The 18312-nt window shown below is 47.6% G+C and overlaps 1 protein-coding gene across 1 annotated transcript in view; it reads left to right on the top strand.

Annotated features, from left to right (window-relative positions):
- The first annotated feature begins 5318 nt into the window (after nt 1-5318).
- The window catches only part of LOC142243663 (uncharacterized), a 35290-nt gene continuing 22296 nt past the window's right edge, over nt 5319-18312 (top strand). Inside the window, exon 1 of the mRNA XM_075315793.1 lies at nt 5319-5439. Within this exon, the coding sequence (XP_075171908.1) occupies nt 5404-5439 (36 nt within the window). The 5' untranslated portion in view covers nt 5319-5403. The remainder of the gene's footprint in view (nt 5440-18312) is intronic.

Below are 18312 nucleotides of genomic sequence, written 5' to 3'. Positions count from 1 at the left end.
GCAGTATTATAGTAGTTATATTCTTGTACATAGAGGGCAGTATTATAGTAGTTATATTCTTGTATATAGGGGGCAGTATTATAGTAGTTCTATTCTTGTGCATATGGGGCAGTATTATAGTAGTTATATTCTTGTGCATATGGGGCAGTATTATAGTAGTTATATTCTTGTACATAGGGGGCAGTATTATAGTAGTTATATTCTTGTACATAGAGGCAGTATTATAGTAGTTATATTCTTGTACATAGGGGCAGTATTATAGTAGTTATATTCCTGTACATAGGAGCAGTATTATAGTAGTTATATTCTTGTACATAGGGGCAGTATTATAGTAGTTCTATTCTTGTACATAGGGAGCAGTATTATAGTAGATATATTCTTGTACATAGGGGCAGTATTATAGTAGTTATATTCTTGTACATAGGGGGCAGTATTTTAGTAGTTATATTCTTGTACATAGGGGGCAGTATTATAGTAGTTATATTCTTGTACATAGGGGGCAGTATTATAGTAGTTATATTCTTGTACATAGGGGGCAGTATTATAGTAGTTATATTCTTGTACATTGGGGCAGTATTATAGTAGTTATATTCTTGTACATAGGGAGCAGTATTATAGTAGTTATATTCTTGTACATAGGGGGCAGTATTATAGTAGTTATATTCTTGTACACAGGGGCAGCATTATAGTAGTTATATTCTTGTACATAGAGGCAGTATTATTGTAGTTATATTCTTGTACATAGAGGCAGTATTATAGTAGTTATATTCTTGTACATAGAGGCAGTATTATAGTAGTTATATTCTTGTACATAGGGGGCAGTATTATAGTAGTTATATTCTTGTACATAGGGGGCAGTATTATAGTAGTTATATTCTTGTACATAGGGGGCAGTATTATAGTAGTTATATTCTTGTACATAGGGGGCAGTATTATAGTAGTTATATTCTTGTACATAGAGGCAGTATTATAGTAGTTATATTCTTGTACATAGAGGCAGTATTATAGTAGTTATATTCTTGTACATAGGGGCAGTATTATAGTAGTTATATTCTTGTACATAGGGGGCAGTATTATAGTAGTTATATTCTTGTACATAGAGGGCAGTATTATAGTAGTTATAGTCTTGTACATAGGAGCAGTATTATAGTAGTTATATTCTTGTACATAGGAGCAGTATTATAGTAGTTATATTCTTGTACATAAGAGCAGTATTATAGTAGTTATATTCTTGTACATAAGAGCAGTATTATAGTAGTTATAGTCTTGTATATAGGGGCAGTATTATAGTAGTTATATTCTTGTACATAAGGGGCAGTATTATAGTAGTTATATTCTTATGCATAGGGGTAGTATTATAGTAATTATATTCTTGTACATAAGGGGCAGTATTATAGTAGTTATATTCTTGGACATAGGGTCAGTATTATAGTAGTTATATCCTTCTACATAGGGGCAGTATTATAGTAGTTATATTCTTGCCTATAGGGGACAGTATTATAGTAGTTATATTCTTGCCTATAGGGGGCAGTATTATAGTAGTTATATTGTTGCCTATAGAGGGCAGTATTATAGCAGTTATATTGATGCCTATAGAGGGCAGTATTATAGCAGTTATATTGTTGCCTATAGGGGGCAGTATTATAGCAGTTATATTCTTGCCTATAGGGGGCTGTATTATAGTAGTTATATTCTTGCCTATAGAGGGCAGTATTATAGTAGTTATATTGTTGCCAAAGGGGGCAGTATTACAGCAGTTATACTCTTGCCTATAGGGGCAGTATTATAGCAGTTGTATTGTTGCCTATAGGGGGCAGTATTATAGCAGTTATATTGTTGCTTATAGGGGGCAGTATTATAGCAGTTATATTCTTTCCTATAGGGGCAGTATTATAGTAGTTATATTCTTGTGCATATGGGGCAGTATTATAGTAGTTATATTCTTGTACATAGGGGGCAGTATTTTAGTAGTTATATTCTTGTACATAGAGGCAGTATTATAGTAGTTATATTCTTGTACATAGGGGCAGTATTATAGTAGTTATATTCCTGTACATAGGAGCAGTATTATAGTAGTTATATTCTTGTACATAGGGGCAGTATTATAGTAGTTCTATTCTTGTACATAGGGAGCAGTATTATAGTAGATATATTCTTGTACATAGGGGCAGTATTATAGTAGTTATATTCTTGTACATAGGGGGCAGTATTTTAGTAGTTATATTCTTGTACATAGGGGGCAGTATTATAGTAGTTATATTCTTGTACATAGGGGGCAGTATTATAGTAGTTATATTCTTGTACATAGGGGGCAGTATTATAGTAGTTATATTCTTGTACATTGGGGCAGTATTATAGTAGTTATATTCTTGTACATAGGGGGCAGTATTATAGTAGTTATATTCTTGTACATAGGGGGCAGTATTATAGTAGTTATATTCTTGTACACAGGGGCAGTATTATAGTAGTTATATTCTTGTACATAGAGGCAGTATTATTGTAGTTATATTCTTGTACATAGAGGCAGTATTATAGTAGTTATATTCTTGTACATAGAGGCAGTATTATAGTAGTTATATTCTTGTACATAGGGGGCAGTATTATAGTAGTTATATTCTTGTACATAGGGGGCAGTATTATAGTAGTTATATTCTTGTACATAGGGGGCAGTATTATAGTAGTTATATTCTTGTACATAGGGGGCAGTATTATAGTAGTTATATTCTTGTACATAGAGGCAGTATTATAGTAGTTATATTCTTGTACATAGAGGCAGTATTATAGTAGTTATATTCTTGTACATAGGGGCAGTATTATAGTAGTTATATTCTTGTACATAGGGGGCAGTATTATAGTAGTTATATTCTTGTACATAGAGGGCAGTATTATAGTAGTTATAGTCTTGTACATAGGAGCAGTATTATAGTAGTTATATTCTTGTACATAGGAGCAGTATTATAGTAGTTATATTCTTGTACATAAGAGCAGTATTATAGTAGTTATATTCTTGTACATAAGAGCAGTATTATAGTAGTTATAGTCTTGTATATAGGGGCAGTATTATAGTAGTTATATTCTTGTACATAAGGGGCAGTATTATAGTAGTTATATTCTTATGCATAGGGGTAGTATTATAGTAATTATATTCTTGTACATAAGGGGCAGTATTATAGTAGTTAAAATCTTGGACATAGGGTCAGTATTATAGTAGTTATATCCTTCTACATAGGGGCAGTATTATAGTAGTTATATTCTTGCCTATAGGGGGCAGTATTATAGTAGTTATATTGTTGCCTATAGAGGGCAGTATTATAGCAGTTATATTGATGCCTATAGAGGGCAGTATTATAGCAGTTATATTGTTGCCTATAGGGGGCAGTATTATAGCAGTTATATTCTTGCCTATAGGGGGCTGTATTATAGTAGTTATATTCTTGCCTATAGAGGGCAGTATTATAGTAGTTATATTGTTGCCAAAGGGGGCAGTATTACAGCAGTTATACTCTTGCCTATAGGGGCAGTATTATAGCAGTTGTATTGTTGCCTATAGGGGGCAGTATTATAGCAGTTATATTGTTGCTTATAGGGGGCAGTATTATAGCAGTTATATTCTTTCCTATAGGGGCAGTATTATAGTAGTTATATTGTTGCCTATAGGGAGCAGTATTATAGTAGTTATATTCTTGCCTATAGGGGGCAGTATTATAGTAGTTATATCGTTGCCTATAGGGAGCAGTATTATAGTAGTTATATTCTTGCCTATAGGGGCAGTATTACAGTAGTTATATTGTTACCTATAGGGGGTAGTATTACAGCAGCTATATTCTTGAATATAGGGGCAGTATTATAGCAGTTATATTGTTGCCTATAGGGGTCAGTATTATAGCAGTTATATTGTTGCCTATAGGGAGCAGTATTATAGTAGTTATATTCTTGCCTATAGGGGGGCAGTATTATAATAGTTATATTCTTGCCTATAGGGGGCAGTATTATAGTAGTTATATTGTTGCCTATAGGGGGCAGTATTATAGCAGTTATATTGTTGCCTATAGGGGGCAGTATTATAGCAGTTATATTGTTGCCTATAGGGAGCAGTATTATAGTAGTTATATTCTTGCCTATAGGGGGCAGTATTATAATAGTTATATTCTTGCCTATAGGGGGCAGTATTATAGCAGTTATATTGTTGCCTATAGGGGGCAGTATTATAGCAGTTATATTCTTGTACATAGGAGGCAGTATTATAGTAGTTATATTCTTGTACATAGGGGCAGTATTATAGAAGCTATATTGTTGCCTATAGGGGGCAGTATTATAGTAGTTATATTGTTGCCTATAGGGAGCAGTATTATAGTAGTTATATTCTTGTACATAGGGGCAGTATTATAGAAGCTATATTGTTGCCTATATGGGGCAGTATTATAGTAGTTATATTCTTGTACATAGGAGCAGTATTATAGTAGTTATATTCTTGCCTAGAGGGGGCAGTATTATAGCAGTTATATTCTTGCCTATAGGGGGAAGTATTACATTAGTTATATTCTTGTACATAGGGGCAGTATTATAGTAGTTATATTCTTGCCTAGAGGGGGCAGTATTATAGCAGTTATATTCTTGCCTATAGGGGGAAGTATTACATTAGTTATATTCTTGTACATAGGGGCAGTATTATAGAAGTTATATTCTTGTACATAGGGGCAGTATTATAGAAGTTATATTGTTGCCTATAGGGGGCAGTATTATAGTAGTTATATTCTTAACCTATAAGGGACAGTATTTTAGTAGTTATATTGTTGCCTATAGGGGGCAGTGTTAAATCAGTATGAAATTATTTATTTAGTAAACTATCCATGACAAATTGGCCACATGTTTTATGGCTTCAGGATACAGGGGGTTAACAGTACTATACATCTCTCTTTACTGCTCAGGCTTCGCTCACGTGATTGGTCTCAGGTTTCCAGAGTGACTAATCTCATCCGGGGATTTCGTTTCCCCCCTCACGGCTCCGCCCACTGTTTATTGTTCTTTTAGTCTCCGCCTCGCATTTTATCCAATCCGGATCGCGCTGCCCTTCCCCCAAAATGTAACACTATCCGCCTTTTCCTGTGGAAACAGTGTGACTCCGCCTCTTGCCAGCCACCAATCGCTGGGGACTTCACGCTCTTCAGATTAGCCGACTCCCCCTGACTCCGCCTTCTACTTTCATCCAATCACCTACCAATATCTGTTCTCCCGCCTCAATTTAACTCCGCCTTTCTTGTTAAACCAATCGCCAATCGCCGGCTGTCTCCGCCCCGCTCATGTTCCCGCCTCCTCTGTGGCTCCACCTCCGGCACGGTTCGCTCCTCCCTCCGATTCTCGCCCATTTTTCGGGCTGTAGTCGGTGACCGGCAGCAGCGGAACATGGAGCGGCCGCTGATTTCGGAGAGCCTGGCGCAGGTAGGACCGTGCGCGGCTCCCGGGGCTGAGCTGAGCGGCACCGCTTTGTTCCGTGTGATGTGGTATCTATAGGAGCCGCCATAGCCGTGGAGCGGAGCTGAGGGGCAGTGTACAGCGGTGTGGGCGGCGGGAGGCGGAGGGTCCAGCGGCAGCGGAGGAGGGTCCAGCGGCGGCCGGTGCACGGTGCAGAGCGGCGGAGGAGGGTCCAGCGGCGGCCGGTGCACGGTGCAGAGCGGCGGAGGAGGGTCCTGAGGGGCCCTGAGCTGTATGTATGTGTGTGTATATACATACATACATACATACATATCTCTATCTCACACACACACACGATGCGGGGTCCCTGCACATTGTATATTTGTATATGATGTGCGGGGGCCCCTCGTCCTGTGTATACAGTATATGGAAGGTGCAGGGGCCGCACGTCCGGTGGATATATGGGGGGGGGGGTGCGCGCGTCCGGTGGATATATGGGGGGGGGGTGCGCGCGTCCGGTGGAAATATGGGGGGGGTGCGCGTGTCCGGTGGATATATGGGGGGGGTTGCGCGCGTCCGGTGGATATATGGGGGGGGGGGTTGCGCGCGTCCGGTGGATATATGGGGGGGGGGGGTTGCGCGCGTCCGGTGGATATATGGGGGGGGGGGGGGGGTTGCGCGCGTCCGGTGGATATATGGGGGGGGGGGGGGTTGCGCGCGTCCGGTGGATATATGGGGGGGGTTGCGTGCGTCCGGTGGATATATGGGTGGGGGGGGGGTTGCGCGCGTCCGGTGGATATATGGGGGGGGGGTTGCGTGCGTCCGGTGGATATATGGGTGGGGGGGGTTGCGCGCGTCCGGTGGATATATGGGTGGGGGGGGTTGCGCGCGTCCGGTGGATATATGGGTGGGGGGGGTTGCGCGCGTCCGGTGGATATATGGGGGGGGGGGGAGGGGTTGCGCGCGTCCGGTGGATATATGGGGGGGGTTGCGTGCGTCCGGTGGATATATGGGTGGGGGGGGGGTTGCGCGCGTCCGGTGGATATATGGGGGGGGGGGTTGCGTGCGTCCGGTGGATATATGGGTGGGGGGGGTTGCGCGCGTCCGGTGGATATATGGGTGGGGGGGGGTTGCGCGCGTCCGGTGGATATATGGGTGGGGGGGGTTGCGCGCGTCCGGTGGATATATGGGGGGGGGGGAGGGGTTGCGCGCGTCCGGTGGATATATGGGGGGGGGGGGAGGGGTTGCGCGCGTCTGGTGGATATATGGGGGGGGGAGGGGTTGCGCGCGTCCGGTGGATATATGGGGGGGGGGTGCGCGTGTCCGGTGGATATATGGGGGGGTGGAGGTTGCGCGCGTCCGGTGGATATATGGGGGGGTGCGCGCGTCCGGTGGATATATGGGGGGGTGGGTGCACGCGTCCGGTGGATATATGGGGGGGGGGGTGCACGCGTCCGGTGGATATATGGGGGGGGTGGGTGCACGCGTCCGGTGGATATATGGGGGTGGGTGCACGCGTCCGGTGGATATATGGGGGTGGGTGCACGCGTCCGGTGGATATATGGGGGGGGGTTACGCGCGTCCGGTGGATATATGGGGGGGGGTTGCGCGCGTCCGGTGGATATATGGGGGGGGGGGGTTGCGCGCGTCCGGTGGATATATGGGGGTGGGTGCGCTGAGTGGAGATATGGGGGGGCGTCCGCTGGATATATGGAGGAGGGGAGGGGGGAACAGGGGCTGCACGTCGAGTGGATATATGGAGGGTGTGCTGAGTGGATATATGGGGGGGGGGACGCACGTCAAGTGGAGATGGGGGCGCTGGGGCCGCGTGCCGAGTGGAGCTATATGGGGGCTGGGGCCGCGCGCCGAGTGGAGGCTATATGGGGGCTGGGGCCGCGCGCCGAGTGGAGCTATATGGGGGCTGGGGCCGTGCGTCGAGTGGATACATGGGGGGGGGGGGGGGGGGGCGCTGTTGCATTTCATTAATCTAAAAACATCTGAATGAAGAACAGTGATGACGATAAATCCCTTCATCAGCAGAGCACAATTGCTGCTCTGAAGGGGAAAATGCCCCTCTAATCCTTGATTTGGCTTTTATAGTGGTCTGAGCTCTTTTTTTCCTGACACAGCTCTAAATCCCCCCCAGTCAGTTACATGATTATCCTATCTTCCCACAGCCACCTCTAGGGGGAGCTCACTGCATACAGTGTGAATAGAGTCATTGTATGGCCAGTATGCAGTGAGCTCCCCCTAATGGTGGCTGCAGGAAGCTACAATTATCTTGTAACTCAACTTGAAATGTTTTCCGAGAAAAATATAAAAACGTCAAAGTCGCTTATTGTGAGGATTTACTATTTGATGCTGAGTTAGAACATACACTTTCTGTGATGACATCACACCTGATGTCACCAGATGGCCGAGGACCGAATGATGGAGGCTCTGTATTTATAAGAGCAGCGACTTACAATGTTTCCCACGTGAGTGCAGCAGCTACACCGGACTGAGAAGAAACCTCACCTTCTATGTTTTATATTATGGCTTGTATATTACACCCGGAGCTGCATTCACAATTCTGTTGACTTTTAGCTGTCAGGGCCCCATATTAGGCTACTTTCACACTTGCGTTGAACGGTATCCGTTGCATTGCGTTGTGTAACGGATGCAACGGATGTGTTGCATATAGTGACACAACGGATGCAACGGATGCTGCAAAACAACGCAATTCGTTTTGATTTTTTTTTTTTTTTTTTTCCCGGTTTTACCAGCGGCAGACTATAGTGAACGATCAGCTGATCGTTCCCTGCAGCCGGCCGCTGGGTGATCAGCTGATTGCTCCCAGTAGCCGGCCGCCGGGTGATCAGCTGATCGCTCCCGCCCGCCGGGTGATCAGCTGATCGCTCCCGCCCGCCGGGTGATCAGCTGATCGCTCCCGCCCGCCGGGTGATCAGCTGATCGCTCCCGGCCGCCGGGTGATCAGCTGATCGCTCCCGGCCGCCGGGTGATCAGCTGATCGCTCCCGGCCGCCGGGTGATCAGCTGATCGCTCCCGGCCGCCGGGTGATCAGCTGATCGCTCCCGGCCGCCGGGTGATCAGCTGATCGCTCCCGGCCGCCGGGTGATCAGCTGATCGCTCCCGGCCGCCGGGTGATCAGCTGATCGCTCCCGGCCGCCGGGTGATCAGCTGATCGCTCCCGGCCGCCGGGTGATCAGCTGATCGCTCCCTGCAGCCGGCCGATCAGCTGATCGCTCCCGGCCGCCGGGTGATCAGCTGATCGCTCCCTGCAGCCGGCCGCCGGGTGATCAGCTGATCGCTCCCTGCAGCCGGCCGCCGGGTGATCAGCTGATCGCTCCCGGCCGCCGGCCGCCGGGTGATCAGCTGATCGCTCCCGGCCGCCGGGTGATCAGCTGATCGCTCCCTGCAGCCGGCCGCCGGGTGATCAGCTGATCGCTGTCACTTGCCGGCGCCCGGGCATGCCGGCGGGCGGGCGCTCAGCTGAGCGCTGTGACTTGCCGGCGGCCGGGCATGCTGGTGGCCGGTCATTCAGCTGAGCGCTGTCGCTTGCCGACGGCCGGGCGCTCAGCTGAACGTTCGGCCACCGCGAGCCAAAATAAAGTTTGATTTAAAAAAAAAAAAAAAAAAAAAAGAGCATGCGCAGTGAAATCCAGAGGATTCCGCTGCTCAAAATAACGTTACATGCTGCGTTCCTCCCGCTGGGCGGAAGCAACGGAGCGTCGCCCAGCGGAAGCAACGCAGCTCCTTTTGGTACAATCCGTCAACCATACAAGTCTATGGGAAACAGCGGAATCCGTTAACGGATTCCGCTGTTTCCCAAAAGGGCGGATTGTAACGGAAGGAAAATAACGCAAGTGTGAAAGTACCCTTATAACTACTATTACCCACACTAAACAAAAATAAAAGCAACACTTTTGCATTTGCTTCCATTTTTCATGAGCTGAACTCAAAGATCGAAGACTTTTTCTATGTGCACAAGACATTTCTCTCAAATATTGATCATAAACTTGTCTAAATCGGTTAGTGAGAAATTCCCCTTTACTGAGATGATCCATCCACTTCACATATGTGGCATATCAAGATGCTGATTAGACAGCATGATTATTGCACCGTTGTGCCTTGGGCTGGCCGGCAGGATTATTGCACCGTTGTGCCTTGGGCTGGCCGGCATGATTATTGCACCGTTGTGCGTGCCTTGGGCTGGCCGGCATGATTATTGCACCGTTGTGCCTTGGGCTGGCCGGCATGATTATTGCACCGTTGTGCGTGCCTTGGGCTGGCCGGCAGGATTATTGCACCGTTGTGCGTGCCTTGGGCTGGCCGGCAGGATTAATGCACCGTTGTGCGTGCCTTGGGCTGGCCGGCAGGATTATTGCACCGTTGTGCGTGCCTTGGGCTGGCCGGCAGGATTATTGCACCGTTGTGCGTGCCTTGGGCTGGCCGGCAGGATTATTGCACCGTTGTGCGTGCCTTGGGCTGGCCGGCAGGATTATTGCACCGTTGTGCGTGCCTTGGGCTGGCCGGCAGGATTATTGCACCGTTGTGCGTGCCTTGGGCTGGCCGGCAGGATTATTGCACCGTTGTGCGTGCCTTGGGCTGGCCGGCAGGATTATTGCACCGTTGTGCGTGCCTTGGGCTGGCCGGCAGGATTATTGCACCGTTGTGCGTGCCTTGGGCTGGCCGGCAGGATTATTGCACCGTTGTGCGTTCCTTGGGCTGGCCGGCAGGATTAATGCACCGTTGTGCGTGCCTTGGCCTGGCTGGCAGGATTATTGCACCGTTGTGCGTGCCTTGGGCTGGCCGGCAGGATTATTGCACCGTTGTGCGTGCCTTGGGCTGGCCGGCAGGATTAATGCACTGTTGTGCGTGCCTTGAGCTGGCCGGCAGGATTTTTGCACCGTTGTGCGTGCCTTGGGCTGGCCGGCAGGATTATTGCACCGTTGTGCGTGCCTTGGGCTGGCCGGCAGGATTAATGCACCGTTGTGCGTGCCTTGGGCTGGCCGGCAGGATTATTGCACCGTTGTGCGTGCCTTGGGCTGGCCGGCAGGATTATTGCACCGTTGTGCGTGCCTTGGGCTGGCCGGCAGGATTATTGCACCGTTGTGCGTGCCTTGGGCTGGCCGGCAGGATTATTGCACCGTTGTGCGTGCCTTGGGCTGGCCGGCAGGATTATTGCACCGTTGTGCGTGCCTTGGGCTGGCCGGCAGGATTATTGCACCGTTGTGCGTTCCTTGGGCTGGCCGGCAGGATTAATGCACCGTTGTGCGTGCCTTGGCCTGGCCGGCAGGATTATTGCACCGTTGTGCGTGCCTTGGCCTGGCCGGCAGGATTATTGCACCGTTGTGCGTGCCTTGGCCTGGCCGGCAGGATTATTGCACCGTTGTGCGTGCCTTGGGCTGGCCGGCAGGATTATTGCACCGTTGTGCGTGCCTTGGGCTGGCCGGCAGGATTAATGCACTGTTGTGCGTGCCTTGAGCTGGCCGGCAGGATTTTTGCACCGTAAGGGGATGATCATGGATGAAGCGCAACAATGTCCTCAGGATCTCGTGCGTTCAAAATAGTATCAATAAAATGCACCCATGTTTGTTGTCCCGAACATATGGCCTGCCTATGTCATAACCCACCGCCACCATGGGCCACGCCATTCACAACATTGACATCAGCAAACCGGTCACCCACATGACGCCGTATACAGTCTGCCATCTGCCCTGTACAGTGAAAACCGGGATCATCCGTGAAGAGAAACCTCCAACGTGCCAGACGCCATAGAATGTGAGCATTTTCCTGCAGTCAGGTGAAGACCCGCCGATTAGGAGGATGAGCAGCAGATGAGAACTGCACATTGTGCCTTTTATTGTGGCCAGCCTAAGGCACACCTGTGCAATAATGTTGCCTAATCCGCATCTTGATATGCCACACCTGTGAGGTGGATGGATTATCTCGGTAAAGAAGCGCTCACTAAATACAGATTAAGGCCTCTTTCATACATCCATGAAAATCACGCACGTATTTCATGGACGTGTCAAAGGTGTGTGTTGGCCTCCGCGTGCTGTTTGTAATCCGTGATAACACACTGAGAACGGAAACATTCTGCTCACCTGTCCCTGGCTTCGCTGTCCGTGGTGCTGATCTACGGTCTCCGGTCCTACCGACTCCCCGCTGCTGCTGCTGCTGCTTCCGGCCACAGTGCAGTGAATATGCGATGAGCATAATCAGCGGGGGTCGGAAGCAAGTGACAGCAGCGGCAGAGACTGCAGCGCTGGAGAAGGTGCGTATAGAATTTTTGTATTTCACAGGCATGTGTGTTTTCTCCGGTATGTGTCACACGGATCACATCCGTGTAGTCCATGTGACACCCGTGATGTCGGGAAAAAAAATGAACATGTCTACGTGTGGAGCACACGGGCACACGTATGCTCCACATGGTCCATGTCAAAACACTAACTGATTTTAATGGGTCTACGTGTGCCAGTGTCTCCGGCACGTGAGGAAACGGACCAAACATGTACCAGAGACACGGACATGTGAAGGGGTCTTAGACAAATTTTTCAACAATATTGGAGAGAAAAAATCCTTTTGTGTACATAAAAAAAGTCTTAGATATTTGAGTTCACTTCATTAAAAATGGGAGCACAAACAAATGTTGTATTTTATATTTTTGTTCTTTGTACAACTCTTCATGAAATAAATATTTGAGATTTGTGGTTGTGACGACGACTCAGCATCTAGTAACTTGTGTGGAGGGGTGAACTATTTGTAATTAGGCCATGTGTAATGTTCCTTTGTTCGGTAAATCAAGAGAAATTAGCCATTGTTTCAGACTGACCAGAGCCCTATTTTATGGAAAGTGGGAAATGCCTCAGTACCTTTTGACTTTGGCTACATCAATCAGAGGAAAATTATACAATCGAATTGAACTAGCGACCAATGAGAGAAGAGCCATGTCACACCAATCCTGTAAGACGTCATGTCCTGAAATGAGAACTGAGGGATATAAAAAGAGCCTTGCTCCTGTTGCCATCATTTTTCTACTGGACTTCAGCCTAGGATCCATGGCTCCAGCTAGAGGATCACAGAAATGCTTCACTGGTGAACGCTGAGCCCACAAATTCCCTTGGAGAACCCAGGTTGAGACAATTCGGCCATTTGGCTACATATCTTGCTGTGCTTGGTCAGCTTCCTAAGCTGGCCACCATCTCTCATCATTGGGTAACCTCCAAAACCGAGATACTGCTAGCTGGGATAGTTGGCCCTGGAACCTTCAAGGTCATGTAGATTCTAAATCCCGGCGGGTCAACAGAAGGATGAGACTGTCGTTTGTTCCATCTTGTGTTCTTCCTGGAAACGTGTGATATGTTTTTGCCTGTTGGTGACCAAATAGTCTTACCAATTTGTGGTCTGTCTGAGTAGTGTTCTGTCCATGGGGAAGGAGTCCAGGAGTTCAGTGGGATGAGCCTTGTTATGTACAGCCAGGCTAGCGGACGAGTACAGCCAGGCTAGCGGACGAGAGCAGCCACTGACCCTCGTCTTTCAAACACTGGTGACAGCATTTGGATACTGTTTTTAGCCCGGCTGATCCGGGGAAGCTTCAGGGGACTGGTGTTTGTAGGTTTAAGATGCCTCCATGTCGAACCCCACCAGACTGTGGCCATTGATTGGGGAGAGAGATTGAAAGGAGGTTAAGGAAGGCCAACTCATGGACTCCATCCTAGAGCTTGTCTGCAGTTCAGCTGCCCAACCTGGGAGAGGAAATCGAGGATTGTGTAGATGAGACAAGGGCTTTTATATCGGGAAAAGCCCGTATCTTGGCCACAGAAACCCTGGACCCATGTCCATCAGCTTGTGCTACCCCAGCAGTACAGACCCCTAATGATGTTACAACCGTACTACGTGACTCTGAGAATTGGCCTGTAGACAGAAGGTTCTAGTACTAGTAACGGTACGCAGAAACAAGCTGCAAGCCATGTGGGTGGGTCCATTCACTCTTACCAGTAAATTTGGAAATACTGATTTCACTATGGCCCTGGATCGAGCAGGTGTTCATGGATGTACCCACCTTGTCAATAGGCTAAACGCTTATGAGGAAAGGGAGGTCACCAAGTAAGCAGTTTGTTGCCCTCCTAAAGATGACCATGATATGGACCAGAGCCTGGACTTATTGGTGGACTGCAAAGGAGAATGGGGTAATGAATATCCCACAAGGGGAGCGGCTTGGTACATTTCAGAGCTTAGTCAATTAATCCGTTTAGAACATATGGACCCCTGTTCGCGAGTCAGCCTGATTGAACACCCCTGGTCCAGCATAATTTCAACACCGGGGCAGGCACTCCACTTAACCAGCCTACCGGGTGACACCTCCAGTGTTGGCAATGATGAAGGCTTAGATGGATGATATGTAAAATATGGGTGCCATAGTTCCATCCCATAACTCATGGGCTTTAAGTGTTGTTTTGCTGCCCAAGAAGGACAAGAGTACTCTTCTGTGTGGACTGTAGACGACTCAATCAGGTCACTGTTAAACGCCCACCCCATACCCTGGGTGGATGAACTACTGTAAAGGTTAGGGGGTCTCTGTTCATATCTACCATCGATCTGCGTAAGGGATACTGGCAGATCCCACTCACGAAAGAGGCTCGAAGTCCGCCTTCATCATCCCTTTTGGCCGGTATGAGTTCACCAGCATGCCATTTGGGATGAAGAACGCCCCGGCTACCTTCCAAGGATGATGGACTACCTGAATGACATTGCTATTTTTAGCGACCCCTGGGAAGAGCATCTTCAGCACGTGTCCCAGGTGCTGCAGAGGGTAGCCATAGCCTAGCACACCACACGACCCAACAAATGAGGATGGCCGAGGTGCTATATCTGGGATGTGGGTGAATTTGTCCAGAACCCGCAAAAGTAAAAGCCATTACCCAGTGACTCCACCCAGTTAACCAAAAGCAGGTTCAGACATTCCTAGGGACCGCAAAATATTATCGAAAGTTTATCACCAATTACAGAATAGCAAAGCATCTCCTCTGCACCCCAGAATGCGAGCCTGAAAGCCCAGAGCCCAGTCCTGACTGCTCCTGAGTTTTGCTCCCGGTTCATTGTCCAAACAGACGCTTCGGATACTGAAAAGGGAAACGTATCCGATAAACTCTCCCAGAAATGGTTTTGACCAAGAGAGGACTTATGCCACAATAGAAAAAATGCCTGCCCATAGTCTGGGCCCCAAAATATTTGCAGCCATACCTCCTACGGCAAGGTCTTCATGATCCTAATCGACCATAATCCCTTAAGTTGGCTAAATTGGACTGCCGGGGACAGCTGACGTTTCCTCAGATGGAGTCTGGCCTTACAGTCCTATAATTTTTCTATCTCACATGAAACGGCAATGGCCTTTCCATTATAAACACTGTAGAGAAGGAAGATCAAAAGCGGATCACGTCTGGCAGTCCCGTCAGCAGCAACCTTTGTCAGGATCCAGCAGTCTCTGGAGCTAAGTTAAGTGGAAGGAATGGGATGACTTGGCATCTGGCCACTTGCGTGGAGGAGTGAACTGACTTAATCAGGCCAGACATATAGTTCCTTTGTTCGGTAAATTAAGAGAAGTTAGCCATTGTTTCATGTCAGACTTATCGGAGCCCTATTTTTTTGTTAACGGTAAAGTTTCTCGGTCCCTTTGACTACATCCATCACCGGAAAATGATGCTGTCGGATTGAACTAGCGACGATTGAGAGAACAGCCATCTTATACCAATCCTGTAAGACACAATACCCTGAAATGACAACTAAGGGGTATAAAAAGGGCCTTGCTCCTGTTACCATAATTTTTCTACAGGACTTTAGCCTAGGAACCATGGTTCGTCAACACAGGAAATACGTTCCGACCAGAAGTTGTCTAGCACCGCAGATCACATAATATAAAGCAAGGGAGCGTCTCAACTCCCAGCTGGAACTGAATTTACAATTTTTCAACTTTGGCTCTTAGGCTGCAGAGCAGAACTCCAAACCTCCCAGCTGGTTCAGTGTTTGTGGACTAATCTCACACTTTCATTTACACATGTGCCATTCACCCTATACCTCCTTATACAGTACTTTTGCCCGCTTCTTTCTTCCATCCTTCCTAGGACATGCAGCTGTGCTCTCTGAATATCTATCGCTGGCTGGAGCCCCTCCTGTTTGTCTGTACCAGCAAAAAAAAAAAGTGACTGATATTAGCACCCTTCTCACCATAGTTTACCGTTACACTGCAAAAATAGAGCACTCTAAATTTCCTTTTCCTCCCCAAAAAAGTGTAACTGTGATGCTAGGTACAGGGAAGTACCAAGTGAAAGGAATGGAAAGGGGACCCCTGTGTCTAGGGAAGAGTGAGATGGTGACCCCTGACCAAACCTACCGCTGGTCCATGGGGTCCCTCACCACCCTAGATAGGTTCCGCACCTATTTGCCGAGCAGGATACCTGACCTTAGGTATCCCTAGTGCTGGACCCTAAATAGGGAACGGGTGGGATGAACTCTTCATCAAACCCACTAAATGCAAGAGGAAGACACGAGGACACACGGGGGGGGACGGGAAAGCATGAACTACTTATCCACAGATGAGACAGGCCGGAGTTCAGCAAAGCTTCAGCAACGATACCACAGAGGAGTACAAGCTGCCTGCTTGCAACCAGAGCTAGAATGAACTGAATAATATCACCAGTACAAGTCCAGGGGAGAAAGGGAGTGTTTAAGTACAAGGGGAATACTGATAATTAGCAGCTGGGTGGAAGACGAGCTTCTGCTCGGTCCAAAAAGGGAGAGATGAAAAATCAGCAGGAAATCTACCTATACTAATGAATACTGACAGCAGGAACAATTTGCGCAGCCAAACGCTGTGACCTTCTATTGCCAGAAACCACATGACTGTCTGTCTGTCACCCATGACAGTATCTGGCTGAACTGGATTGGGAAAATTGGCACTATTTTCATTAAGAAGTAGCGCCACATCTGTCCATTGGCTGTTTGTAGTACTGCATCTCTGCCCCACTCACTTCAGGGTACCTGAGCTACATTATTAGACACAATCCGTAGACAGGCGCTGGTTTTGGGAAAAGAGCAGCTGTTCTTCTGTTCCTTGACAACCTTTTTCAATGGCAGCAAACTATGTTGAGATTGGTGTCTTGTGTTGTAACCAAGATGGCTCGGTCTGGTCGGATGGGTCTGGGATGGCCATGTAAGTCATCGGTGATGTAGAGGTGTGGCGTATGAGTTCAGTGCAGGGTGGTGCCTTGTACAAGGGTGTGGACGGGCGTCACCGTGTAAACATTATCTCACCGCAGTGATTGTGCCAGCATTAACATCCGGTGCATAAAGTGATTTGCTTGTTCAGGTGACCTCATCCTCCTTATCTTTAGGGCTTTGTTCACACAAAGGTTTGTAGGCGGAGAGCGGACCCGCCGGTTGGAGAGCGGACCCGCCGCTGAGAGATGAGACCACAGCCCCAAAAATAACAAGTTTGACGCGCATTTCTGGACTTTCATGAATTCAAGAGTTTTTGGAGGGGATGGGACTGATGTCCCTGCAGGAACTTTACATGTATGAAATGCAATGTATCAGAAATTGCACCAAATTTTAGCAAATGTTTTTGGGCGCTATTGCCATCTCCCACAGATAGAAAAAGGCAAATGGCATTGAACCGTTAAAATTTATCACAAAGTACAGATGGATTCTAAGAAAAAAAAAAAGGTGTAAAGTAAGGGACATTAGATTATGCCGTGTGCAATTTTTAGATACGTTATGGCCGTGTTTACCACCACAAAACTGTGATTAAGTATTTATTTATTTTCTTAATTCAAAAGAATTACCATATTTTTTTTTTTTTTTTTTGGATTATAAGACGCACTTTTCCTTTCAAAATTTTAGGAGGAAAATGAGGGGTGTGTTTTACAATCTGAATGTAGCTTACCGGGGGGTGGTGGAGAATGGGTGCTGTGCTGGCTGCGGGGGCTTGGCTGGCTGCGGGGGCTTGGCTGGCTGTGTGGAGCAGGGCTGTGCAGTGGCTGTCCCATATGCTCTGTGAACAGTGCCGGCTTCAAAGAAGTGGCGCCTGGAGTCAACGTGTGTGCAGATGGAGCGCTCGGCTCAAGATCTCATCTGCATACGTGCCGCTTCCGGCCTATTGATCCTTCAGCAGCAGATACAAGGGAAATGGTGCCCGGAGGTGGCGCGTGTGCGGGTGAGATCTCGGCTTGTCATTGAGCTGAGGGCTCAATCTGCACATGCGCTGACTCAGGCGCTATTTCTTTAAAGCCTGCACCGCCAACAGAGCATCTGGGACACCCGCTGAACCTCCCTGTTCCACATGACCTCTGCAGCATCGCCTTACTCCAGCACCATCCCGGCCTCCTGTGACCCCCACTCCACCCCCGCTGGCGCCCCCTTCTGGTAAGACACCACCGGCATATAAAACTGACCACTTTTTTTTTTTCCTCTAAATTTGGGCTGTCTTATAATCCGGTGCATCTTATAAAACGAAAAATACGGTAAATTGCAAAAGGAGAAAAACGAAAAGTGGTAGAAATGGGTTCCCAGGGTTTTTTGAGTAGTTCATGATTTATATCTTTAGATTATTGATTACATAGACTTATACCATCCGGAGCCTGTGGACAGCGGACACCTGCCCATACAGGCTCAGCAATCGCTATTCGTTTAGGAACTAGACTTTTTCTTTTAGGAGGATTTAGTGAGGTTTTGTTACTTTTTTCAACAGTTGAAGTTAATGCAAGACCCCAAAACAGGATTTCCTTGATTATTCAGGAAGGATACGGCCACAATATTTCCTCTCCAGTGACTAATGGGATAAAGCAGGATGTGTGGGACGCGCTATGCAAGGCAGCACAACCTATTACTGCTATATGC

The sequence above is a fragment of the Anomaloglossus baeobatrachus genome, chromosome 6 (genome assembly GCF_048569485.1).
Source record: "Anomaloglossus baeobatrachus isolate aAnoBae1 chromosome 6, aAnoBae1.hap1, whole genome shotgun sequence".
Lineage (NCBI taxonomy): Eukaryota > Metazoa > Chordata > Amphibia > Anura > Aromobatidae > Anomaloglossus > Anomaloglossus baeobatrachus.
The sequence above is the reverse complement of the archived record's forward strand: the minus strand, read 5'-3'. Positions and strand labels throughout refer to the sequence as shown.